We start from the raw sequence: 27,636 nt of genomic DNA, 5'->3' as shown, positions 1-27,636 counted from the left end.
CGCTAGCCATCATTCCACTCATAACCTTTTCCCACCATACATGAAACATAGAATCAGCTACCAAATACTTCATAACCCAAGCAATAGCATCTATAATCATTATATTCTCCATTATATACAATGCCTCAATAACCAATCAATGGACTATAACTCAAATCTCTGATCACTGAGCATCTCTGCTAATAACTTTAGCCCTGGCTATAAAATTAGGACTTGCCCCCTTCCACTTCTGAGTTCCGGAATAATAATAACAATTGTAACTTTTACATTGTGCTTTAAAGCAAGCAAAATCCTTTGTATGTGTTTATTTCATTTGACCCTCACAGATATCCTTTGAGGTAGATGCTTTTTTATAGATGAAGAAACTGAAGTTTGGGATAATAACTAAATCTAGCAGATATCAGAGGTAATATTCGAACATAGTGTTCTTGACTCCAAACCCAGCATGCCCCACCACAACAAGAAGCCCCTACTTGAGAGGTGTTAAAGAAAGTAGCTATACCAACAAAAACATCTCTTTAAATTAAGTTCTTTGATTGAGCTATAATCTCTTCAGTGTGGATGCTTCTTTTAAATGATAAAGGTGCCTTTCATTTGTGTCTTTTTTCACATTGTCTTTTCATAAATCTTCTTGAAAGCATTCTCTTACATTGTGTGGATAACAACAACAATAATAATAATGATAGTTAACATTTATTATAGGACTTAAAGATTTGAAAATGATTTGCAAATACAATATTACCCTCACAATAACTTTGGGAGATAGATACTTTAATTATCTTCATTTTATAGTTGAGGAAATTGAGGCAGAGAGATGTTAAGTGAGTTGCCCAGGGCCTTACAGCAAGTGAGTGGCTGAGGTTAAATTTGAACTTGGGTCTTCCTGATACTAGGTTCAGCTCTATCCATTGTACCATCTAGCTGCCTCCACTAGATATCAATGGGACATGCATCAGTCCTCCCTAACTGTCACTATATGACTTGCCTGCCTCCTTTCCAGTTGTATAGCTTTTTGGTGTCCAGAAGTTTTTCCAATGAAAGTATTATTTGTTAGTTTGTATTTTAACACTTATTAATAGCAATAATTCTTAATAGGAAAGTTGTTTATAATTTTGTAAGATTTAGAATAAAGTTGATATGAAAATAGATGGAAATAAATGTATCTACTATTATTTGGTACCAATAGTAGTAGGCATTAAAAAAACTCATTTTAGAAGATTTATTGAAAGAGGTCCAAGTAAATGGCTTACTTTGGCCATTGTAGAAAAAAAGTTTAAGTACTTCTGATTTGGAAGAGCTCCCAATTAAGCCTAGTACAGTATAGTAATGGAACTCTTTAGCTATATGACCCAACATATTTTCCTGCCTAACTGACCACAGGCTAAGTTGAATAGAATGTAAAGATTCTAAAATAGTGACTTAATAAAGGTGTTTCCTTGCAATTAAATGCTTTGGGAATTTGATAAGAGATCTGGGATACAACTCCAGGAGAATAAGAGGGAATGCTACTGCTTAGCATACCTCTGATTTCATGTCATATCCTATATATCTAGAGATCCAAGTTTTGAGGTGTTGAATGTGAAGCAGGCCAACTTCAGAATCTGACAAGCAATGTTTTGCCTTTTATATTAATAGATCACAGATCTAACATTTCTCTATAGCTATAATTAAGTGATCTGAAAATAGTGAAATTCTTTCATGATGCTGTTATATCTTTAACATTTTCCATTATATCACTTACCTAGAAGAGTGGTAAAGGGGAAAGAGGGAGGTAGGGTGGAGCCAAGATGGTAGAGAAAGTACAGGGACCCATCTGATTTCTACCAAATTATCATCCAAAAAATCAATGATATAATGCCTCAAAATGAATTGTGGCATAGCATAATCCACAAAAAGACAAGGTGAAGCAATTTTTCAACCTAGAACAACTTAGGCCAGCACAAGGGTTCTATTGCACTGGAGTTGGAGGTAGAGCTAAACGTACCAGAATGGAGGAGCAGCAGCCGAGGCTTCTGGAACTCTCAGCTACAGATGGTAGAAGGGGGTTGGGTAACTGCTCAGAATATTACAATAGTCTCTTTTCTGGCTCTGGGTGCAATACTCATGTCATATTGCCTATATACAAAACTGGGTCACAGTCCTGGGGTGCAATTGCAGGGTGAGAAGGAGTATCAGTATACACTAGCACTTGCAGCCACAGGGACTCCCTGTGGAGGGGACCCTGGTTACAGTTCCAAGGGGGAAAAGAGTGCTTGGGGTTTACAGATCAGAGCATAGCCCTGGAGAGTATTAAATGTACTTTTTCTTACATTGTACCACCTTGGAATAACTGAAAGCAGATAGATCTCTGGTGCCAACTCCGAAGGCACCTGCACAAAGAACTTGAACCCTGGAACAGTATTCCCTTCACCACAGTTACAAAGCCCACTTTTAAGTTTTTTTAAATTAAAAGAAAAAAAAGTTGAAAAATGAGTAAACAGCAATAAAAAATGAAAAAAGCCACTCAACATAGAAAATCATTTTGGTGACAGTGAAGACCAAAACAGTAACTCAGAAGACAACAATTAAGTAAATACTGCTGCATCCAAAGCTTCTAAGAAAAATATGAATTGCTCTTAGTCCCAAAAAGAATTAGTGCAGGAGCTCAAAATAGATTTAAAAAAGATAAGAGATGAAGAAAAATTGGGAAAAGGAATGACGGTGATATAGGAAAATAATGAAAAAACAATCAATAGTTTGGTAAAGGAGTTACAAAAATGTACTGAAGAAATTAATATCTTACAAAAATAGGCCAATTGGTAAAAGAGGCACAAAAATCCAAAGAAGAGAGATTCTTAAAAAAGCAGAATTTGCCAAATGGAAGATGTAAAAAAATGCACTTAAGAGAAAAACTTCTTGAAAGACAGAATTGCCCCTTTGGAAAAAGGTACAAATATTCACTGAGGAAAAGAACTCTTTACAATAGAATTGGCCAAATGGAAAAGGAAGTACAAAAGTTCACTAACGAAAATCATGCCTTAAAAATTAGAATTGGGCAAGTGGAAGCTAATGACTCTATATCATATATCAAGAAACAATCAAAGACAAAAGAATTAAAAAAAAAAAAGCCCAGGAACTCTCATCTCTGAGCCTGACTCTCAATTCTCTGAGCTACCTCACTGTCCCCTATTTCATTGTATTCTAACAATTCCAGGAGGGAGGATCTATTATTATCCTCATTTTGCAAATAGCAGTGCTGAGGTTGTGAGAATTCATATAACTTGCTCAAGGTTATACTTTTAGTAAGTTTTTGAGGCTATTTGAACATAGACCTCCCTGACTTCAGGACTAGCCCTCTACTTTTCTTCAGATCCATAACTTGTTAGACCCTTAACTTGTTTTCATTTTTTATTTATTTGTTTTGATTCTTATTGTTAGATTTAACTCATTCTGAAGGAATACATTGAGATCCCTAGCTATTTTCATTTTAATTTTTATTTCTGCCTATAATTTGATTACCTTTTCCATTAAGTTCTTAGAGGTTATGATAGTTATTGAATTTACATTAAATATTGATAATGTTTCATTATCTATGATGCCTATAATCATAATGTCAATTTCTTGATTATTTCTTTTAACCATTTCTGTTTTTGCTGTTGGTTTCACTGAAATCATGATTGCCACTTCTATTTTTTTATCTCCTCTATCCCTACATCTGCTAAAGAAACTGCAACCTAAAGTAGGGGCAGCTGGGCTAGCTCAGTGGATTGAGAGCCAGGCCTAGAGACGAAAGGTCCTAGGTTCAAAACCGGGTTCAGACACTTCACAGCTGGGTGACCCTGAGTGACCCATTGCCTACTGGTTGTGGCCCTATGCTCCTAGAATGGAGACCCAGGATAAAAAAAAAAATCCCTAATTTTTATACTTTGTGAATCTTTGTTTCTAGTATACTACTTGGAAAAAACATATTGTTAAATTATTCTATCTAATCTATTCTTCTCTGCTTCCCTTTTATGGGTCAATTTTATTTATGATTATGATTGTTGATTATCTTCTGCCTTCATGCTCTTTTATGTTTTCTCCTTTTTGCCTTGTTCCTTACTTTACAGAGAAGTTGATGGAGAAAAAAAAGGAAAGCAAATACTATAATTCTATAATTAAAGAGGTCTGATCCAGTTTTCTCTGCCCTCTTATCTTTTCTATTACTTCTTTGCAACATCTCTCAAATTCATCCGAATCTCTCCTATGACACTGACCTGGGTTATTGCAATAGCCTGCTGGTGGATTTGCCTGCTCCAAGTCTCTTCCCACTCTAATCCATCCTCCATTCCGCTATTAAAGTGATTTTCCGAAAGCAAAAGTCAGACTTTGTTACTCCTCCCTAATTTGGTAAACTCCAGTGGACACCTTTAGGAAAAAATACAGAATGCTCTGTTTAGCATTCAGAACCTTTCATAACCTAGACCCCCTCCTACATTTCCAGTCTCTTTACATCTTACTCCCCAATACATAGTCTTTGATCCAGTGACATTGACCTCCTGGCTATTACTCTCATCTCTCATTACTCTGGGCATTGTTCTTGTATGTCTCTTATTCCTGGAATGTTCTCTCCCCTCATCTCTGCCAACTAAAATCTCAACTTCTACAGGAAACTTTTCCGAACCCCTCTTAATTCTAGTGTCTTCTCTTGGTTAGTTATCTCCTATTAATTTCTTTAGATAACTTGTTTGTTGTACATATTCATTTGTTTGTCTTCCCCATTAAATTGTAAGCTTCTTGAGGGCAGGAACTGTCTTTTTTCTCTTTTTTGTGTGCCTGTGCCTGGCACATAGTAGGCACCTAGTGGTTATTGATTCATCCTGATCACTGGTTCTTATACTTTTCCTCTCCTTTTAATCTCTCCTTGAGCCGCCTTTTGAAGTAGGAATTTATTTTGTTTGTGACTATACTCTCTAGACTAGTTTCCTTCTTAAGCTCTCCTTTTCTCACTTCACCCATTTCCCCTTTAAATTTAATTTATTTCTATACCAAATACTTTGTGTTTGTAACTTCAACCCTCCTTTGCCTGATTCAGACAAAATTGAGGAATATTAGATGCCTTCTTCCTTCACTGCTTTCTCCATGTTTGAATACTAACATCCCTACTCCCACCCACCCCGAGTTTCCCTTTTACTCAGTCACTTGTCCCTTCCCCTTCCCTGCTTTGGCCCCATTCATTTTGGAGTCTGGATAGTATTGCTTTAGTTCTTGAAGGGTAGCTAGGTGCTGTCCTTTGTTGGAATCCCTGGTTTTTAGTCTGTCTCCTAGTGGCCCAACATGGTTTTGCCTTTGACCTTTCAGTGTCTTTCTTCTTGCACAATCCCCAACCTAAAGTTGGTTCTGTCCCCTGCTGTGGCTCTTCTAGACCTCGAATTGTTTTGATCTAGGCCTCCTTCTGGGTCCCTGTGCTGGAGTTGTTATGGTTTTTTGTTTTTGTTTTTTAAAATCATGTCTTAGATATGAGTGGTGGTTTTCAGGTCCCTTTCTGGGTGCTTGGGCAGCTCCTTTGTTGCATTGGCCTTGTCTTCTGAGCTGCCCCAGCCTTGGTTCTCTGAACCTGACTTTAGGCCTCTTGATGCTCTTCTGATTTAGGTTGTAGGTTGTGTGGTTGCTGTAGTGGCCCTGTGTCCTGTAAAGCTCCATGGGCTACTGGTGCTGGCTTCTAACTTCTTGGTTCTAGATAAGCTCATGCTGTTTTATCCTCTCTGTATAGTAGTGAGCTGTGAGTGCTACTTAAGATTTTGTTTCAGCAATAGGAATGAGATTCTGATGGCTTGAGGACCCCCTTTTCCTGAACTTCCTTCCCTACCTTATTTGTGCACAGAAATGTTGGCAGAATTTTTTCAGTTTTGTGCATTCCTGGGCTGGATAGAGGAGTTTACAGCTATTTCTCTTTGGTTTTCTTTATTTTTCTTTCTAGTTTACTATCTTAGCACTTTGTTAGAGTTTGGTTTATGCTCCTTTAGAACCTTCTATGTCATAGGGTCATAGACTTGAACTTGGAAAGAAATTTAGAGACTATTTAGTCTAACCCTCTCATTCTAGAGAGAGAGGAACCTGAGATCTAAGTAAGTGACTTGCCTAAGGTCATATAGTTGGTAAGTACTGGAGCTGGAAATTGAATATAGGTCCTCTGGCTTCAAAACACAACTCACTTTCTGTGAATAAGCTTTCAATTTTAGAAAATATTTCAGTTTTCTTCAGGCCAGAGATAATATTCAAGTCTTAAGTTGTGATAAAGACCCTTTTGAACAAATTTAAACTGCTTTTGGCTTTATTCTTATTGTAAAGTTGAACATAATATTCACAGTGAGCAATCATAATTGGTATTCTTCAAACAAAGGAATTTACTGGAGGTATTAATGTTGTATACTTTTGCATTTTTCTAGTGTCCTTACTTAAAACACTATTTTCTTGCTTTGGAAACCCCTTGCAGAGAGATAAAATCCTCAAGGGTCAACAAAACGTGCACATTTTTAGTATATTTTCTTTTGGTGGAGATGTTTTTAAAAACTACTGAAATATCTGAAAAGTGAAGAAGCTGCAGGATCCATTGTTTAAGGATTCTCTTCTTAGATCATTCTTATGATCCTTGGGTAAACTAATATATGGGAACACCAAAATTTTGTAATAAAAAAAGCTAAACTCTTAAACACAGTGCTATGTATAGAGTAGCCACTTAATAAACCTTTGTTTTTCTGTTAGTAAAAAAAAAAAATAGCTTAAGCTGAAGAACTTGGGAAAGTGAAATGGAGATGCCTAGATTTTTTTTTTTTGCAGGTCATCTATTTGTTTTACTAAGCCATATATTACAATAATTTCTTTATTAATTATTCCACCCCCTCTCCTTTGGACCTTTCCTTGTAAAAAAATTGTTTTAGCATTATAATAACTACTTTTTAGTGATTTGTTTACTAATATTTGTGGTTCTAAAAACTTATTTACTAATTTTAAAGGAGAAACTACTTTTACATAATATTTATAATGCAAAATATACTTGGATTATGAGTAGGTTAGTCCCTATTAGAACATTTTGAAGTGAGTAAAGAAGAAGGAGGAAAAGAAATGTTAAAAAGTACTACTTTGGAGATTTATTGATGTCAGAATATGCAAATTTCTCTCGTTTCCAGGAACTGTTCTGATAAGAAGTAACAGTGGTCAGCTGATGTTGGTATCCCAACAAGCTTTAGCTCAAGCTGAAGCCCAAAACCCTGTGAATGTAAGAGCAACTGTACCATCAAATTCCCATACAGTCAAAATCTGTACTGTGCCGGTAAGCAAAATCAGTCAATGCCATGACTTTGTCTAACAACATATATATATATATATGTGTGTGTGTATACACACACACACACACACACACACACACACACCCTATCTCCCTAGGCCCCACCCTTCCATTTTTTCTTCACTCTCACCATTGAGAGAGGATGGAGAAATGTTTTGTTATTGTTTTTCTGGGAAGTAAGATTATGCTTTATTGATCATTAGAGTAAGACTACCTTTTGTAGACATTTGATTTGAATGGCTTTTTGAAATCATCGCATAATGAGTTATGTATGACTTTAGAAATATCCACTTAACCAAGCTTTGTTTTGTGTAGGTTAGTAATTGCTTAAATAACTAAAAATTAATTTTTTTACTTAAAGATTTAAAAGTAATTCTTTATTAAAAGTTCATATTTCTAATAAAAACAAACGTAAAATTTAATGATACTTTGTTTTCTGATCATGGAAAGAATCATATCATCATGTTTGTATGACATACATGGACATATATGTATATATGTATAATAGTAAATGTTATACACATATTTCATTAATACATATATACACATTCTATATTTATAATACATTTTGTTGTATTAAAAAAAGTAAATGCTAATCTTTTACTATAGTTAGTACCATATAAATGTTGTGTGTGTGAATGAGAGATGAAATGTTCACAGAAATGGTAAATTTTCTGGACATGTAGAACTTGTGTCTCTGCAAGTGCAGAAACAATTAAAATAATTTTTCCTGTAAACCTTTTAAAAACCTTTCCATTTGTTTGTATCTTTTGAGAATCTTATATATCACTTAGTGTTTTCAGGGGAAGGCAGTGCAGATGGGGTAATTATCAGGGATGCAGGAGGTGACACCTGGTTTGAAGTTGGGGGAAAAGAATGATTTTGGTAGCTTGTGTTTGGAATGTTGGAGTTTGCCATGAGCCAAAGTGGGCAGGTGCCATCTGGAACCAGGCTGTATAAGACCTTGCAGACCTGGGTCTTGGATCTTTCACTTCTCATCTTTCCAGCTACTCCTTGGGAACTGGGAGGTGGTTGGTGGAATGTGGGAATTAGATTTTAGCTCAGGCAGGTTTAGATCATAGCAAGCCAATTTGTAATAATACTCTGATACACCAATTATTTCACCAGCAGGAGATTAATTTATTATATCAGCAATTAATCCACTTTCATTTCTGACCCAAGGCTGGTCCTTGGGTCAGCCAGGACTCAAACAGGAAGTTATATCATCTTTCTGAGATTACATCCGCAGGCAAGAGTAAACTAGAGTTCAGCTTTACTTTGTCCCACTCTTCTATCCCTCCTTCCTTAGTTAAATAAACCCTATGCCGGGGGAGGGCATTGTACTTATTAAATCACATGAGGCTTTCACACCCAATGACCTAGAAGTTCTCTGTAGGCATTTTCCAAAATTCTACACTTCACCATTCAAGTCAATCAAGGAAATGAAAAGGGCATTTACATTATTTAATCCCAGTTTTGATGATGTTGAATTTCTTCTGGGGCAATTTTATTCACCCTCAGAAAAGGAAAAATTTCTAAATGAAACAAGGACAAATCCAAATTTGACTGCCTGGGCTTCTGTTCACCAAGACCTAGAATTAATATCCAATGCAAATATGCAGTATCTGGTGCAATGTAGAACGGACCTACTGGAAGCATTGCAGCTACATGCTAAGCATCCCAATTCATGGTTAAAATTCGAAAAGCTCAGACGGGAAAGAAGAACATCCCAGTAACTTTCTGGATAAGATCATTGAGTCAGCTGAGACAATCCTACGATTAAGAGACATCCAAGCCCCAGAGAGAGTAGATCACATTAGGAGACAGTTTGTGAAAGGTGCTTCACTGCCTATACAGTCATATTTCAGGCAGAGCTGTCCCCAATGGAAAACTTTGTCTTTAGAGGAAATTTGAGAACATGCATCATACATACATGTTATGGCAAACTCCAACATTCCAAACTGGGCAATTGACAGGATACCCTAAGGAAATATGGCAGTATTATTTTGTACACCACACCTGAGATGTGAAAGGTGTCTTTCAGGAAAGAGGAAAGTGCATAGAAGGGGGAAAAAAAGACCAAGATGAAGGCCTGATTAGAGGACAATGGTGTCCATATTGTATGGGCATAGGAATAGTTTGCACCCAGTTTATGAAGAATCTTCATTTTTAATGTAAAGAGCCACACTTTATTTTGAAGGCAAAATGGAAAGGCACTGATGGCTTTTGAATAGGAGAGTATTCCTTCTGTGCATTAGGCAGATTATCCTGGTACCTATATGAGGGGAAAAGGTACATATGGAAGGAAGGGAATTCTACCAGGAGGCTACTCTTATAGTTAAGCTGAGCACTAATGGGGACATGAATTTGGGATAATATGGTTAAGACTGGCAAGATTTAAAAGCTTGATTCGTGCCTGGCACTATTCTTTATACTACTATGACTATAGTCCCTCTCTGGGACTAAATTTGTTCTTGTTTTAAATGAGGGTGCTGATTTGGTTTAAGGGTATGAGAAGCTTGTCAAGGAAGTATGGGAATATTTTATATATAATGTTATCATCCTTTTGAAATCAATCTCATTTCCCATGTGCATATCTACAGTAAACTGAATTTATTTCTTTTCATATTGAATTGGGGGTACAGAAAAGTTTACTGAAAGCCAGTGGATGGAGGGGGGTGGGGCGGATAGTGTATGTGTTGAATGGAAAAAGTTTGGAAATCTCTAATCTAGATTTTCTTTAAGAATAATTTTCAGCCCTGGATCCCATTAGATATAGACCCTATGAAAAATAAGACTTGACATGCAATTGAATGGCTGCATTATTTCCATCAACAGTAATAGACAAATTAGGATGAAGGGCAGATTTTTTTTTGGTGGTGGTAGTAGAAGTTATAAACATATTGAATTTAAAGTGTTGGTAGAGATTTAGATTCAGTTCCTTCTAAGTGGAGATTTAATTCATAAAACCTTCTAAAGGATAGAATTAAAATGCAAGTAATATAGATGCTCACCTGTAAATATAGGTGACACAAATATTTAAATATGTTCCTGAGAGACAAAGATAAGAGTAGCTGAGTTATCATATATAATTTCAATCACAGACCCTCAGTTGGAAGGGAAGCTTCATGGTCATCTCATCCAACCCATATCCAAAGGAGAACTTCTTCTGCAAGGCATAAATTTTTTGCCTAGTAGAGGGTAAGCTTCTTGAAGGCAGGAAGTGTTTAATATTTAATATTTGTTTTTGTATTCCTAGTACTTGGCATATAGTAGGTGATTAATAAAATCTTGAATTAAATTGAGCATGCACAAGTTGTTTGGTTTGAAATGAAGAGAAACCCACTATGTGGTATTGTAGAAAGAGCAGTGATTTTGGAATCAGAAGACCTTGGTCATGTAGTAGCTGTGTGGCCTTAGATAAGTTATTTTACCTTGAAGCCCTAGTTTCTTCATCTGTAAATTGAGGTGGTTGGGTTAGTTGGCTTCAAAGGCCCTTTCCAACTCAAAAATTCTATGATTGTATGCTTTCCACCTCAACTGGTAAATATTTTTATTAGAATTTTTATCCAAAATAGAGATGAGAAATAGAGAAGACTTTTGTGGTTGCCTTTTGTTGTTGCTGCTTATGATGACTTCCACAATTTAAGGTTGCATTCAGCTAGAGCACTCAGGTTACATTCTTTGAATGTTATTTAAAAACCACATATGAAACATTTTCTGGTTGTGTACTTAAATCCTGCCTACATTCCATTGCCCTGGCTTTTTTGAGACTTAGAGATTTCCTTGGAAGGTTCAAACCAGTCAGTAATGCTAAAAATGCATAGGTTGTGTCTTATTACAGGTGCTTTTGACCTCACCTCAGAACAGGTGCTTAAGCTGATATTTTTGATGGGACAGATTAAGGGAGGAAAGAAATGCCAGAAGTCAAGTGGCCACAGTTACTAAGGATACATCTAAAACTTAGCCCTGTTGAAATGATCATATTAGGAAGAAATGGTCATATTTGGAAGAAGGAAATTAAGGATTACTGAAAGCATTCCTCTAGACCTGATGTCCGGTTATGCCAGGCTTTCCTCACTCTTCCCTAGTTTGATATAGGTATGACTGAGTGATTGCATATAGCAGGATTGGATCACCCCCTATTACATAAGAGGGCCATTTGTCTTACTGGGATGAAAAGAGTCCCATTCAAACATTTTTGAATAGAGAAGGAAAGGTAGGACAGATGTTCTGTGCAAGGAAAGAAGGAACTGACTAGAGCCGAGATTTCTTGGTATATTTCTGGGTGGGAAAGAAGGAGGATGTGGTGGCGGGGGAAACCCACCGTTTTTATAGATTACAGATCTTTAAATACTCATTCTCTTTTAGAGCTCTTCTATATCCTAATAATTGTGTATATCTTTATGTTTTATTTTCAGAATTCTGGTACACAGTTAATCAAGAAAGTTGCAGTGGCTCCAGTCAAGGCAGTGACTCCTGTCAGGACAGTGACTCCAGTAAAGACAGTGGCCTCTGTCAAGGCAGTGACTCCGACAAAGGCATTGACACCCAACAAAACGGTTGCTACTCCTGTGAAAACTGTGGCACAGTTAGGAAGTACTGTGGTAACTTCCTTCCAGAAACCTTCCATAGTACAGGTAGGTTGAGATTTTCTCTTGGCTATCTGTGTCCATGTTATATTTGATCTCTGTAGCAAAGGTACACAATAGGTGAGTGATTGCTATTCATTCTATATAAACTAGATATTTGGGGCAGTTTTTTTATTTTGGCCAAGTAAATCACTTTATTCAGCTTTAAAATTTACAAAGTGCTTTTTTTCATGACATAGAATATGTGGGGAAAAATTCTTAGTACAGGTGGTTGTAAATTTCAACTTTCTTCTCACAAGTATCAAACTGAAAAATTTTATTAGAACCATGAAGGGGGTAGTAGATTAATTTTAGTTATCCTTTGTTGAATATGTGAGTAATTAATCCCAAGCCAACAACCTGAACTGTTGAAGCCTAAGTATAGCATTTGCAGGATAACTCTGCAGTAGGTAGAAATAAATAGAAATAGTTTAGAGGAAATAGCTGGCTTAAAATTGAGAACTTTTGCACTCATCAATTCAAGCACGACCATTTGTCTGGTGGCATATTCATGAATATGGCATATTCACTTATTGGTGTCTAAGGAATAGCATTGTTGTATTGACAGTAGTAATCCAACAAGAGCAGTAATATCAGACCTTGGAAACTGAGATGATTTTGTTCTGTTGAATAACTGTTATCAAGTGCTTTATAGGAGAGAGAAGAGCACTAAATGTCATATCTAGACCTCTTTTTAACTAACACTAGTGAAAATAGAGTCCTGGCCTGTGGTAGGACATGACTCTTCACAGTGGAATTGTGCCTCTTTTAACTTGAACCACTTCAGAGACCAAATAGAAGAATACATAACGTTTGTTATTTAGTTCAGAAAATGAAGTTTAAAAAAGTATGTTCACCTTGTGGAGAAAATCAGCATTATTTTTGTTGTTTTTCACTTATGTTCAATTTTCTGTGACCCCTTGCATGTAAATTAAAAGGCAAAAAAATTTTTTTTATAATGAATTTTAAAATATTCTTTCCCTCTCCCTAAAGGAATTTGAGAAGTATTTTCTTGCTACTTATAGGTATTGATGAACTTGGAGGAAAAATATCTATGTTGGATAATACTCACATAACTCATCATATGCCTAGTTCTTCTTTAGTGATAAATTTCTTGGTGATGGGTATATTCTGATGGCACATAATTAATTTGCAGTTAATATGCAAGAGAAAAGGGGCAGTTATATGACTTAGCAGGCAAAGTGTCAGGCCTGGAGTTGGGAGGACCTGGGTTCAAACTTGGCCTCAGACACTTCCTAGTTGTGTGACCCTAGGCAAATCACTTAATATTTCTTACCTATCCCTTAGAATTGTTTCTAAGACAGTAAGTAAGGGATATATATGGGGGCAGGGGGAAGATCATCATTTCTAATTATAATGGTCACTTTTGAGTCTAAATGTGCTTTCCAGTTTCAAAAAATAGTTTCACATTCAAATTAGTTTTACTTGCTAAATTTATATGCATTCAATTTACATTAGTGGCACTAGACCTCAAATGCTAGCCCCTTTACCCTCCACATATGCATCTTTTTCTTTTTTCACAACTTCAATAGGGCATTGGATGGTAGTTAGGGCAGAATGTGTTTGTAGTGAGAAGTTATATACTTTGGAGGGCTATACGGAAATTTCTAGAGAAAACTTAGAAGATAGAGCAACTCTAGGCCCTTTCAGATTATGGAAGGAGATGGATTTGAGAGACTCACTATTAATAAAATTAGAAAAGTATTAGGAGTCAAATTAGAAAGAGGTATGAATATTGTACTTTTTGAACTTTTTTTAGTAGTCAGTGACTAATATAAAAAGGGAAAGAGGAAACAAGCATTTATAGTAAATGCCTAATATGTGCCAGCCACTATGCTGAGTCTTTCAAAAGTATTATCTCATTGAATCCTCACTCTGGGGAGTAGGTGCTATTATTTATTCCCATTTTACAGTTGAGGAAACTGAGACACAGAGGTTAAATGACTTGTCCAGAGTCACACAGCTAGTAAATATAGGAGACTGGATTTGGACGACCAAGTTTTTTCTCCAGGCCTAGTGTTACATTGCACTACCTAGTTACTATAATAGAGAAGTAAGAGGTGCTTTTAAGGCTTCCTTTGCTCTCAGTAATAGGTTCTACTGAAACCTTCTGGTTTCTTCTCTACTAGGTCAAAGTTTTCATTGGGTTGTCCTGGGAAATGAGAAAGAGGAAGAACCCTGGCATAAAGGGAGTGTTTTCATAAAATGGTCATCAACTAAAGTCATAGGTGACTTCTGTTATTTTGACTTGAATATATTTGTTACATAGAAAGAAAGATTTTTTTAGACAATGAGATGGGACTTACTGCTATTTCAATCACAGATTAAAGTTCTGGAGTTGTGAGGGACCTCAGAGGCCATCTTGTCCAATATATAGCTGAAAAAGGATCCCCACTTTATGATCCTCTAAAAATGGTCGCCCATTGAAGATCTCTAGAGGGAACTCATTAACTTCAGAAGCATCCCCTTTCACTTCTGGGGAGCTATCTGTATAAAAGTTTTTTCTTATACGAAGCTGAAATCTCCCTCTTTGCCATATCTTACCTGTTATTGCTCTTTCTACCTTCTAGGGCCAGTTCATATTGACAGAGATTTTTAAGTGCCTACCAAGTTCTAGACACTGAAGTACTGAGGGTACAAAGGCAAAAACTAAATAGCCAACCAGAAATAGCCACCCTTAGCTGTATGGGTTCTCCTCCTGATGCTTTCCATTTGATTTCTTTCCTACAATATGTTGCCTAGAATTGAACATTTACAGATTCAGAGTCTAGCAGAGCCATTATTTCCCTGATTCTGGGAACTGTGTACATGTTCCAAGGCATCCTCAAGGTGCTTTAGGATTTTAATTGTCTTTTTTTTTTAACTGTCCTATTCAGGACATGGTCCACTAAAGCTTCCATATTTTTTACAATAGACTCTCCAGGCATGTCTTTACTATGTTATATTTGTGAAGTTCTCTTTAGAACCCAGGTTTAAGACTATGCTTTTAAACTATTGCATTTTATCTTGTGAGATTCAACCCAGTGCTCTCATCTGTGGAGATCTCTTTGGATTCTTACTCTTTCAGGTAGTAGAACTCTCTTCTCATATCATGCCATTTGCAGGTTTGATAAGTGTGCTCTCTTTAGCTAGGTCAGCGATGGTGAAACCGTGGCATGGGTGCCAAAGATGGCACACAGAATGTTCTCTCTGGGCACACTGCTGCCTTCCCCTCCTTTCCCTTTCCCCACTATGCCTTCCAGCCTCTTTGCCTAGCAGCCCAGTGGGAGTGCAAGGGGGTAAGGTGGGTGCCTCACAGGTAGCAGAGCTAGAGGGGAGAAGAGTGCTTAGGCTGCTCCCCTTCCCCTCTTCACTTGCACTAAGGACATTCCTCATTTCACCCACCCCTCCACCTAGCAACCCAATGGGAGTGCTTCCTCTATCCCCTGTGTGGGGTAAGGGGAGGGGGCAGGACACACCTGGCACTGGGTGGGGGCATGGCACAAGGTCTCTGGAGGGGATAGGCATAGCACCCAGTTTGGGGGTAAGGCCCAGAACTCTGGCTCTAAAAGGTTTGCTGTCACTGATATAGGTCATTCTTAGACTTTTTGTTCTTAGGAAGACACTTCCTCTCCATTTCCCCCAAACTTTTTGTTTATGTGGGTTATATCTATCAGTATTTGCATATTAGAAGTTAAAATGAGGGAAACAATATAGCGGTTCCTGAATCATGCCCAGCGAACCACTGATCCTGTTATATTTATTCTCCATGGTTTGAGAAAAGATTTGAAATTCTCAAGGTAGCTAGGTGATAAGCTTACTATTTCCCTACCCACCTTGAATTTCAGCTCCCTGTTAGCTATTGATTTGTCCTTTCTAGTCCGACCATTATTTTTCTTGGCAGGAAAAAAACAAAAACTCACAAGTGAAAAAGAACTGAGTAGTGATACCTTCTTTCTGCCATGAACTATTACCCTCTCCATGTAGCATTCTTATTCCTTCTTTGATCATCTTTTCTCCAGTATAACTCCAAAATATCTTTTTTCATTCTCCTTAATATTCTTTGTCAAACTGATCTCATTTTGAATTTTAGCACTCCTTATTCTCTGACAATCTACTACCTTACACTAGACACTATTTACTGGAGAATCTTCTTCCCCAAGATCCCTAGCACCTCCCTTCTCTCTCCCCAACATTGGTTACTGCTTATCCTATTTTCTTCCTGGTTAAGTGTGTCACTCTGCTTATTCCTCAGTGACTTCACTTACCATCCTTGTAACTTTGTGAACTGAAGTGTCTCTCTGTGATCACCACTCTGTCTTATGTGTGCCGTGTATCTTATTAGAATGTAAGTTTCTTGAAGGCAAAAACTACCTTTGCTTTTGTATTTGTATCCTTAGAACTTGGCACTTAGTACAGTGCTTGGCCTATAATAAGTGCTTAATAAATTCTTTCTCATTCACTACTGACACACTTTAAAATCTTAATTTTTATTGATAGCTTTTGTAGATGACTTTCTTTTTTTGAATTAATTAAGTCATTCATTCCCCTCTTCCTTGCCCAACTAGAAATTTTTTATAACAGGATAAAAAAAGATCAAACAAAAGAAGTTTAAGCAAGCAAAACCTTTCAGTATATCAAGGATGTCTGAAAATATTTCATGTCTAAAATCTTTTACCTCTGCAAAGAAAGGAAGAAAGTAGATTTTCCCCATCTCCTAGTCCAAGCTTGGTCATGATAATTATACAGTATTTAGTTTCATTTTTTTGTTTTTTATTATTGTATCTCAATAGTCTTATAGTGTAATGACATCTTCTTATATTGATTCCCAATCAGCTACCCATTTTTCCATCTATTGTACCTGCCTTTTTTTTTTTTTTTTTTTTTTTTAATTTTACCCTTCTGTCTTAGAATTGATATTGAGTATTGATGCCAAGGCTAGGAAGTGTCTGAGGCTAGATTTGGACCCAGGATCTCCTCTCTCTAAGTTTGGCTTTTTATCCACTGTGCTACCTAGCTGCCCTAGTTCCTGTATGTGCCTTTAAAAAAAACCCTAAAACAATTGATGAGTTTCCGTGCTTCTTTAAGGTTTTTTTTTTTTTTAAACCCTTAGCTTCTGAGAAAAAATGGGTAAGGAGTAGGCTATGGGGGTTAAGTGACTTACCCAGGTTACATAAAGTATTGGAAACCATATTTGAATCCAGGACTTTCCATCTCTAGGCTTGGCGCTTAATCCATGGAGCCAGCTAGCTATCTTTTTGAGATCCTTCTCTACCCCTTTCTTTCACATAAGGATTTTCTTTTGTGTCTTTAGATTTCATTATTGAGTTTTCTGTCTCTCCTTCATTACCTTTCCTTGTAGAATTTTAAATCTTGGGATAATTGGATCATAAGAGGCCATCTAGTCTGATCTTTCATTTTATAGATGAGGACACTAAAGCAATAAGATAGGAGAGAGAGGTTTAAGTTACTTGCCCAAAATGTTATTTTGGTTATAGAGCCAGTGCTCTTTCCCACTGTAGCATTTTACTTATGTTCTCTCCAGATTTTGTGAGTTACCTAACTATGCCCAGGATTCTTTCTTCTATTATGAATGTTAGAAAGACAACCTGGCTTTTATCTGATAAAGCCGGATTCAGAGACAGGAAGAACATGGATGTAAGTTCTACCTTTTGCATGTACTAACCTTTGACTCTGGTCAAGTCACAAAGGTGGCAGATAGGCACTAGTAGAGATATTATTCCACTGCATTGAAATTATGACTAGATCAAAAATAAAAATTAGGAATAATACTGAGACATAGTGTTCAGTCACAGCTGTTAAAACATTTCCATCATTTCTACTCAAGCAACTAGTTTCTCTTTGTTGGTAAGATTAAGGTCTAGGATTATGGTTCCTTTTATCTTTGAAAACAAACAGACAAACACCTAGAAATAGGACAACATCAAGACAATCTAGGAAACTATTTGTTAGCTATTCTTTTTGGCAGTGAAAGAGCTCTTGTTGATGCCAAGATAATTAAAAGTTACCTTATATTAAGGGTTCCTAATTTTTTATTGTCATGGACTCCTTTGAAAGTCTTGTAAAGAACCAATGAAACCCTCCTCAGAAAACTATTTTTATAAGGCAGAAAATAAAATACATAGGCTTAAAAAATAAAGTTTATTGAAATGCAGTCATCAACATATTTAAAAATGGAAACAAGTTAATGGGCTCAAGTGTTAAGAGCCCCTAAAAATATAAAAAGACAACGAAAAAGCTATAAGGCAAAGGCTCATATTAGGGGACTTTTAAATTATGTGTCTATGACAGTCTTTCAAAAATAGGTTTTTTTCTCCCAGTCTTTCTCACAAACATTTTTGTGTATATGTTCTAGTTTTCTTATGTAGCTAAGAATAAAAAGGAATTTGAATAAATATTTTCCATGTATATATACATTGAAGTTTCTTGACCTATTAATTGTTTTAGAATGAAATTTCCTTGAGGAGCATATTGTAATAAATCTTAAATCCTGGGGCATCTTTAGAAATGTAGTTTTGATAATCAAATTAGAACTTCATGCCTTTTTTCCATATGTTACAAGTGCTCAACTTGGATATTTCTGCATATAGTAAGTCTTTATAAAAGCTGATCTTTTTCTTTTCATAAATGTGATGATAATGTTTTCCCATAATGGGGGGATATGTTTTTAAAAAATGCTACCTAACATCAATGTTTTTATATATTTCCTTTGTCCTGTAGATGGTGCTAGAATCATTCCTCATGTCAGTCAAGGTGGGGGGGGAACCACTTCAGAATGAAATCAAGTGAATGACATGGTTGAAATGGTGCCTTTGTATACTTAATTAGAAAGTCTGTGTGAGAAATAGCTAATAAATTATTGCATACTCACTGTGTTTTTATACTTTAAAAAAAGGCAGTATTTTTTTTGTTATAAGATTTGTCAGGAATGTCTTGTAGCTTTTAATAAGCAATGATAGCAGCATTCTAGTTGCAGGATAGGGTAGAATGAGATACCATTTCCCATCATAGAAGAGTAATAATACTGCTGCTAAAATGTAACAGTTTGTTTTCTCATTTCAGTCTGTGGCTGCACCAGCCAATGTTGTAACAGTTACTCCAGTAAAACCATTGAATACTGTAACTCCTCTGAAGCCTTCAATCATCAGAACACCAGCAGCCCCTTCCCAAGAGAGCACCCGGAAGGTTGAGACTCCAGCAGCAGGACAGACTAGTATCTCTGTGGTAATACTTTTTTTACTTTATAATTCCTGAAGTAGTTTTCATTGCATTCTATAATCTGTTACATAAAGATGAATGTCTGATGTTGGTTGCAATGTTTATCCTTTTTTTTTTGTAACCAGGAAATGCTAGAGAATGTGACAAAATGCAAAAACTTTCTTGCAATGTTAATAAAACTAGCCTGTGGTGGATCTCAGTCCCCAGAAATGGGCCAGAATGTGAAGAAACTCGTGGAAAATCTATTGGTAAGTTATTTTTAACAAACCCTGCAAACCCTAAAACAAGTATAGTTGTCTCTTGCTATATCACGGTTCACTTATTGAGGCTTCACTGTGTTGGAGGTTTTAAAAAAATACATATCTAATTCTGTATCACAGAGTTTTTGCTATTTCGCTGGATTTTGCAGATGAATATCGTACTGTACGTACACAATGGAAATGCAGTATGCCACTACCACTTGTGCAAGTTTTGCAACCTGAGATTGTACATGGCACACTATTGGCTGAAAGGCAATCAACCATAGCTGTTTGGCTCAGTGTTTATAAGAATGTGACAAAGGTTAATAATAGTGTGGGAAAGGTTTATAGGAGAGTGGAAAGGGTTTATAAATAGCCTTAAAAATACATATTAATAATAAAATAAATATGACACCACTACTTCGTGGATTTTCACCTCTCACAGAGGTCTCTGTAATGTAACTCCGTGAAAGGTAAGGGATCACTGTAGTGCTAACTTGACTTATGGTAATGACTTAATGATGTCAAATACCCATGAGAGAAGAATAGGGAAAGCAAAACTGATTAATCATTTGGAGCCTTCTATAATTATAGTTTCGGTCTTTAAAACCTTGCAATCTTTTTTTTAACCCTTACTTTCTGTCTTAGAATCAGTACTGTGCATTGGTTCCAAGGCAGAAGAATGGTAATGGCTAGGCAATGGGGGTTAAGTGACTTGTCCAGGGTCACATAACTAGGAAGTGTCTGCGGCCAGATTTGAACCTAGGATCTCCTGTCTCCAGGCCTGGCTCTCAATCCACTGAGCTACCCAGGTGCCCTTGTAATCTCTTTTTGAAAAAAGGTCCAAGTACAAATGGTTTATATTGTCATTAATCCTAGAGGAAAATATCTCTGTATTGTTCTGAATATTGGCCTTACCAAATCTGTTTGATAACTTATAACAGTGGTTTCAAACAAAAGCAGGGTCCTGCAAGCCTGCATGCTAACTTATAAAAACACAAATCAACATTATCTATGTTGTATTATCTTTAAAATTTTTTTGTTACATATTTTCTAATTATATATTAATGTTGTTTTGGTCCCATAGGAGTTTGCTAGCCTTTATAAGTTTGATACTTCTGTCTGAAAAGCAGTATTGTTTTCCATATACATCTGTAGGTTTTTCATTTTAGGTATATAACCCTATATTTTAAATCATTACCTAGCGTAGTTCCTGGTAAATATTAGGTACTTTAATAAATAAATTGATATTATTTGGATTTGAGATCTAGACCTGCAATTTCTTCATTTGCCTAGGCAGCTTTTGGGTTAGAGAATAGAATGTTGGATTTTGAATCAGGAAAACTTAAGTTCAAATCCAGTCTCAGACACACTGTGTGACTTTGGGCAAGTTTCTTAACTTCTGATTGTCTCTGTTTTCTCAACTACAAAATGGATGTAATAGTGACATTTATTTCCAAGAGTTATTGTAAGGATTAGATCAAAAAGATTTATAAAAAAGATTTAGCATAGTACCTGACTATAGTTGGTGCTATATCAATGCTTATTCCCTTTCCCTGATGTAGATCAGCAAGTCATCTGTAACAGCAATCTTAGAGAATTGTTGGGAGCATTGAGAGATTAAATAAGTTGCCCATGGTCACACAAATAATGTAAAAGATAAGCCTAGAAAACAGGTCTTTCATGAGTGGCCTTTACTATATTTATATTGCTTTTTATGTGTATGTGTATATTCAAATACACATGAATGTATATGAGTATTATAAAAGTTTTAATCCTTCAAAAAGATCTGTGATTTAGTAGCTTTGATACTTTTTCCACCACTACAGATGACAACCCCTCCAAATGTTAGTCATTAGAAGTCTTTATAACAAAAAAAGATGATCCCTTGTGGTCAGCATTCTGGTAATGAGTCTTTTCAAACCAGCTAGTCTGGTCCTCAAAGGGTAGTTAACCCTCTGGACTTTCTTTCCAAGTCTTTCTAGCTTGATATAGGACTTTGTGTTCTACCTTTAAGAACACAGAGTCATATCTATGACATGATAAGGCATTGGAGTTGGAGAGTAGGGCATTTGTAATATAGAATACTACCCCCTACCTTTATTATTATTATTTTACTTAACTTTAGACTGTCACTAACAAAATACATTTACAATGAAATCCCAGGGGCAGCTAGGTGTCTCAGTGAATAGAGGGCCAGATCTAGAGATAGGAGGTCCTGGGTTCAAATATGATCTTAAACACTTCCTAGATGTGTGACCCTGGGCAAGTCACTTAACCCCAATTGCCTGACCCTTACTGCTTTTCTTACTTTTTTTTTTTTTTCTGCTTTGGAACCAGTACTTAGTATTGATTCTAAGATGGAAGGTAAGGGCTTAAAATAAATGAATAAAGTGAAGACTGATTTTGCTTTTTGGAGACAAATATTAAAATATTTTGAGATTTTGAAATTTTGAGATACATTGGTGCTAAACAAGTTTGTGGGATTTGCTTTTAAGGAGGGACCTGCTGAGTATCTTCCTTGACAAGGAAGAATATAGAAAGGAAGTTAGTTGATGGCATTTGAAACTTACCGCAATCTGGCTCCCATCTATCTACCTTTGTAGATTTATGTTAGTGTTGTTCTTATAATCTATGTGACAGCAAACCAATATACTAACAATTTCCCCTGATTACATATACCAAATGAGTCTTTATTCAGTTATGTATGGTATTTGTACATTCCATGTTTTGAATGTACTTATTTTTATTTTTTAAGCTTATGTCAGGTATTCCTATACTTTTTAATATTTTCTAGTTCTTAACCATCTTCATCATGATACTTTGTATTTATGCATATATTCCCTTAGTAGAGTATAAGCTTAAATGCAGGAACTGAACTATTTTTTTCTTGTCCCACCTTGGACCTAGCATAGTGCCTTGCACACAGTGGTCATTTAATAAGTGTTCCAATTAATTAAAAAATGTAAACACAAAAGTTCTTATTTTTTTCTTCATAGGATGCAAAAATAGAACCAGAGGAGTTTACCAAAAAATTGTATATTGAACTCAAGTCTTCACCTCAACCACATCTTGTCCCTTTTCTAAAGGTAAGGTGCTCTCGGGGGAGGGAAGGGAGAGAGTGGATTGGGAGACAGCTATATAATAATAAATTTTTTATCTGATAAAGAGTATGATTACCTCATTTTGAATAAGGCATTACTAAAGCTATTGGGGGAATATTATTAAGTGGAATTTTAGGAAATAGAGCATGAATTCTTCTTGTTTTTTAGCTTATTAAATTGGAAAAAAAATTGCCTTTATATGTTTGACAAATGATTTAAGCTATTATAGTCTGCCTTTTTTCCTTTCCTTTAGGTCCTGCATTTAAAATTTTTCATGAGAAATAATGTTTTGGACTTGTATAATATATATAGCTCATTCCATTTTATGATAGATCGGGATTGTTTGTAGATTTAGAGACAATCCTCTTCTAGTTGTCTCTGCCCTCAGTGAATGCTCAGGTCATTTTCTTGTCTCATGCCTTGTTTGCTACCAGCCTTGCTTGTCATCTATTCTTAGCACTGATTCAAGACAGGAGGTTTTTTAAGGATTGTGGGAGGGTGGGAGGATGTGCCCAAGTGCGTCAAGTCATTTTTGAGGCTCCTTTGTTCACCCTGGCCTATTCTCCTGGATTTCTTTTGTTGTTAATTTCTGTGACATGCCTCTTGCTTTTCTTCTGAAAGGTAGATGATAAGTCATACTTCAGTCTTTTCTCTTCAAAGATTTATTTAGATCTTATTGGCAAAAGTAAGAAAGGAGTGACTCATTAGGTACATTATGGATGAAAGAGCTTATTCCTTACCTGTTTCCCTTTATTGGTAACACTAAAATTCTTTTGAAAGCTTTCAAAGGATTGTTATATGACCTGTAGCTAGCCAGGTAGTGAGAGAAATTTTAGTTTAGTTAGGGCAGCTAGGTGGTGTAGTGAATAGAATGTTAGACTTGGAGTCAGGAAATCTTGAGTTGAAATCTAGCTCAAATATTGACTAGCTGTGAGGCCCTGGGAAAGTCACTTAGATGATCTGCGCCTCAGTTTATTTTCCTTTGTAAAACTGAGACACCTACTTTATAGAGTTGTAAACATCAAATGAGATGTGTAATGGAAAATAAAAGGGAAATATGATATGGCTAATCAAGAGGCTTGTATTTGAGGGCTTTGGGTGGTATCAGCTTCAGGCAGGAAGGCTATCTTTTGGGTACAGGATAATTTGGGTCAGCCAGAGATTATGTGAGCCTGGCTGAAAGGTTTTATTCAGCCTCCCTGTTGTCTCTAAGGCTCCCTTCAGGGGAGGAGTAAAGAGCTCTCCCCTTTGGAGAACAACTCCCAGCCTACTGGAAGTGAAAGCTGGTTCAAATACACTTGGCTGTAGTTAGGACATTTTCCTTACTTTTGTCTTCCTTTTTTGATTTTCTTTCTGGCACTTTAGTCAGGTATGATTGTTTACTCTTTGTTTAGAATGAAGAAACAAAGAAGTTAGTAGTACTTCATACTTCATCCCTACAATGGAAAAATGAAAATAGTCTCTACTGGTATAACCCAGAAATAGTTTTAAACTACTCTTCTGGCAGGAAAATTTCATTTTTTATTGCTCCCATCAGCTTTTCTCTCTTATAAAAAAAAGTCTTATTGATATCTTTTTTTTTCAGTAACACCAAAGTTTTTCCCAATATTCATCCATTTCCCCTCCTTCAGGGAGCCATTCCACATAACAAATAATTGGTTTTTATCTCTTGATACAACAACTGTAAAGACTTCATTTCAGCCTTTACTTTCCAAAAAGAAGGTGAAACCATTTAGTAATGATGATCTGACTTAGTATTTCTTCCTCTATTTTCATTTTACTTTGTAGAATTCAGTTTTTAAATTCATGAATACTGTGGTCATTTATTTAGGCCCTAGGATAGATATGGTTTGTAGATAGCAGTGGCCCCTAATGTTTTGGGGAATTTAGATGAGTGTTATATATTTTAGATTTAACTTTGATCCAAAGTATAGTTCAATATTTGCATATGTCAAAACAATTTTTCATTGTGTTTTTAAAAGCATTAATTTCTCATAACTCTTAGACTTATATTCTAGGATTGACATGGTGTTTTTAACTAGCATTCCATCATTGAATAAGCAAATACATTTGATTATGTAAAATAATTTTGTCTGTAATATATTTGCCATGGTTGAGTATGTGATAGGTTTTGTGAGGCAGTTAGGTTGCACAGTGGATAAAACACCTGGAGTCAGTAATACCTGAATTCAAATCAAGGCTCAGATACTATCTGTGTATTCCTGGGTGAGTCACTTAACACCTCTCTGCCTCAGTTTTCCTCATTATGTAAAATGGGGATAATAATAGCACCTACTTCCCAGAGTTGTTGTGAAATCAGCCGAAACAATAATTGTAAGGTACTTATAGTATAGTGTCTAGCACTTATTATTATTATTATTATTGTTGTTGTTGTTGTTGTAGTGTCTAGCACTTATTATGATTATGATTATTGTTGTTGTTGTTGTTATTATTATTATTATCATCATCATCATCATTATTATCATTATTATTCTGGGGTTTTCAGAAATGGGAGAAAAGAGGAATCTGTAGGATAAATAATAGTCCATAAATGCTCTTTGCAATGTTATTTTTTTAACTGCTTGATTGTTTGGTTCCTAGTAATATAGTATTGAATTTTTCCATTTCTAGAAAAGTGTGACTGCCTTAAGACAGCTAATGCCCAACTCCCAGAGCTTCATTGAACAGTGTGTTCAGCAAACTCCTCCCCAAGTCGTCATTCCTACGTGTGCCACAGCCACTCATCCCCCTCCTGTCGTGACCACAGCTATTTCCTCGCTCCACACGGAAAAGGCTCTCCTTGTTTCTGCAGCACCAACAGCCAGCCCTGTCTCAGTTCAGACTGCCAGTCCAGTGGCTGGCCCTGGAGGAGGAGTTGGTGCTCTTCACTCTGGAAGTCCTGCTACTCGAGCTGGAGGACCCACAGTTGGAGCTGTTGCTGTTCATCCCATAAATCCGGCTTCTGTTCCAGGGGCCGTGACTAGCAAAGCTGTCACGCTCCATTCTGTAAGTTCAACCACCAGTCCAGTGGGAATAACAGCTGGAACTGTCTTCCTTCAACCTGCAAAGCCTCTTGTGACCTGTGATGCTACTACAGTAGCAACTGTCTCACTCCAGCCTGAAAAAGCCCTTGTCCCTGGGGCAGCAGTAACGCTGTCACTTCCACCATCGAAACCCACTGTGACTTCTGGAGAAGTTTTGGGGCCATCTATTTCTCTTCCACCTTCAAAGCCAGTTGTGAATTCTGGAGTAGCCACATCTGCCTCTGTAAAGCCTCTCATTGGGCCTCCTATTCATATCAAACTTACACAACCTGGCTCCTTCCTTTCACAACCAGCCAGTACTCCACAAACTCTGAAAGTCAAACAGTTAGTGAGTAACTTTTTCCCCCTTCTAACATAGTCATATTAATTTTGGGGAATTAAGTCTAGTGGTTTTATTTTATGTTAGTCTTGGTAGATGTAGAGTTTTCAGGGAAATAAAAGGCTAGGGGGGAAAGGGCTATTTTACTCATTTGTTTAAAATTAGTAGGCTTAATAGTCCTTTGCTTAGTTTACTAGTTGAAAAAGTTGTGAGGATGAGAATGTTGCTCTAGATTTTATTTGCAAGGAATTTAGGAACATTTACTAGAGGCAGCTAGTTGGGGAGTTGATAGAGCTCTGGGCCTAGAGTCAGGAAAAATCTGAGTTCAAATCCAGCCTCTTTTACTTACTAGCTCTGTATGACTTTGGCCCAGTCACTTAACCTGTTTTGTCTCAGTTTCCTCATCTTTAAAATGGGGACGATGCCTATCTCCCCTGGTTGTAGTGAAGATCAAATTGTTAGTGCTTATTAGCACAGCACCTGACACATAATAAGTGCTATATAAATGTGAACTATTATTATTATTAAGGAACTATAGACTACAGGTATATAGGCAAAAGGTTCCAGGTGGCAATACACAAGCAGTGGTGGTCTTGTATAGTCATTAAAAGCAGTTTAAATTTTTATGGTGCTCTATAATTTGCAGAATGTTTTCCTCATAGAAACCATAATATATATGAGGAAATAGACTCAGAGATTGATTTAGTGATCCTTGTCACACAGTTAAATTTCAGGTTGTCTGACCCAGAAGCATTTTTTCTTTCTACCATACATTACCTATTCCCTTAGACCATAATACAGTTCTCATTTTGGGATTGTATGTTTTTAGCAACATCCTGCAGGCATTTAAATGCCTATTCTATGGCAAGCTCTATAATAGAGCCTACATCAAGGCATTTAGCCCAGTTGGGGATAGAAGATGTGCAAACCTGAATCCAAAATGGGGAAGGGACAGAGGAAGAAAAGGAAGTTGGGTTGGGGGTGGGCTGAGGAGGAGAGAGAGTCATACTAAGTATTTGGAGGTGAACAAGACAAAGTTACTGAGTTTTGGAAGCAGGTAAAGAGATTCTATAATCCCCTTCAATACTTCAGGGCCTTTCAGTGTATATTAACTATCCTTTCTTATTTTTAAAGCCATGGACAAGTATGTTAATCTACTACAAACCTCTTTTGGATTCTACCGCTCCCTTGAATATTGAATAACATGGTATTTAGCCCTAGAAGGGCCCAAATTTAATTCCACAAATATCACTGGACTGAAGGGTTCCTATGGAATAATTATCCTGAGGAGATAAATATATATGATAAAATTGTTCCAATGTAGGTGGCCCAGCCTAAATAGAAATGAAACTGTTAAAGGCCCTTTATTGTTCATATGCAAACTTGTGTATTTGTGTCTTTTGGTCATGCTTCTTAAAGGAAAAAAAAACCTTCTGACAATGCATTGACTTTTCTTGGTATATTTTAAGAATAACTGTAACCAAGAAAGAGCATTGTGTCTAATGGTGGAAAGTTTCCTCAATTCTTTCTATTCTCTTCTGCCATTCTTTAAAGGAATGTAAAATGTGTTAGTTTTTCTGAGAGTTGCCTGTTTTTTTGTTTAGTCTTTGTTTCAATTTCAGTTAGCAGATTTGATTTTAGTATTCATGCCTAGCTATTTAAAACAGATTGAATATAGCAAGGGCTGCTGTAGCTAAATACTGGCTAGTGGAGATGTATTATAATCTGGTTTCTAACAGAGTTACCTGAGGCAT

The 27,636-nt window shown here is 36.4% G+C and overlaps 1 protein-coding gene across 2 annotated transcripts in view; it reads left to right on the top strand.

Moving 5' to 3' along the window:
* Window positions 1-27,636, top strand: part of TAF4B (TATA-box binding protein associated factor 4b) — a 196,632-nt gene that overhangs the window by 48,188 nt on the left and 120,808 nt on the right. Inside the window, exons 2-10 of one of the 2 annotated variants that reach the window (XM_044666499.1) lie at window positions 7,149-7,291; window positions 11,728-11,787; window positions 11,899-11,946; window positions 19,021-19,182; window positions 19,302-19,424; window positions 22,415-22,504; window positions 25,151-25,415; window positions 25,509-25,891; window position 26,985. In XM_044666499.1, coding sequence (XP_044522434.1) covers window positions 7,149-7,291; window positions 11,728-11,787; window positions 11,899-11,946; window positions 19,021-19,182; window positions 19,302-19,424; window positions 22,415-22,504; window positions 25,151-25,415; window positions 25,509-25,891; window position 26,985 — 1,275 coding nt within the window. The remainder of the gene's footprint in view (window positions 1-7,148; window positions 7,292-11,727; window positions 11,788-11,898; window positions 11,947-19,020; window positions 19,183-19,301; window positions 19,425-22,414; window positions 22,505-25,150; window positions 25,416-25,508; window positions 25,892-26,984; window positions 26,986-27,636) is intronic. The other variant, XM_044666491.1, reaches the window with a different exon arrangement.

This window comes from Gracilinanus agilis, chromosome 1, assembly GCF_016433145.1.
Source record: "Gracilinanus agilis isolate LMUSP501 chromosome 1, AgileGrace, whole genome shotgun sequence".
Taxonomy (NCBI): Eukaryota; Metazoa; Chordata; class Mammalia; order Didelphimorphia; family Didelphidae; genus Gracilinanus; species Gracilinanus agilis.
Note: the sequence above shows the minus strand (reverse complement) of the source record. Positions and strands in the feature narration are given on the sequence as shown.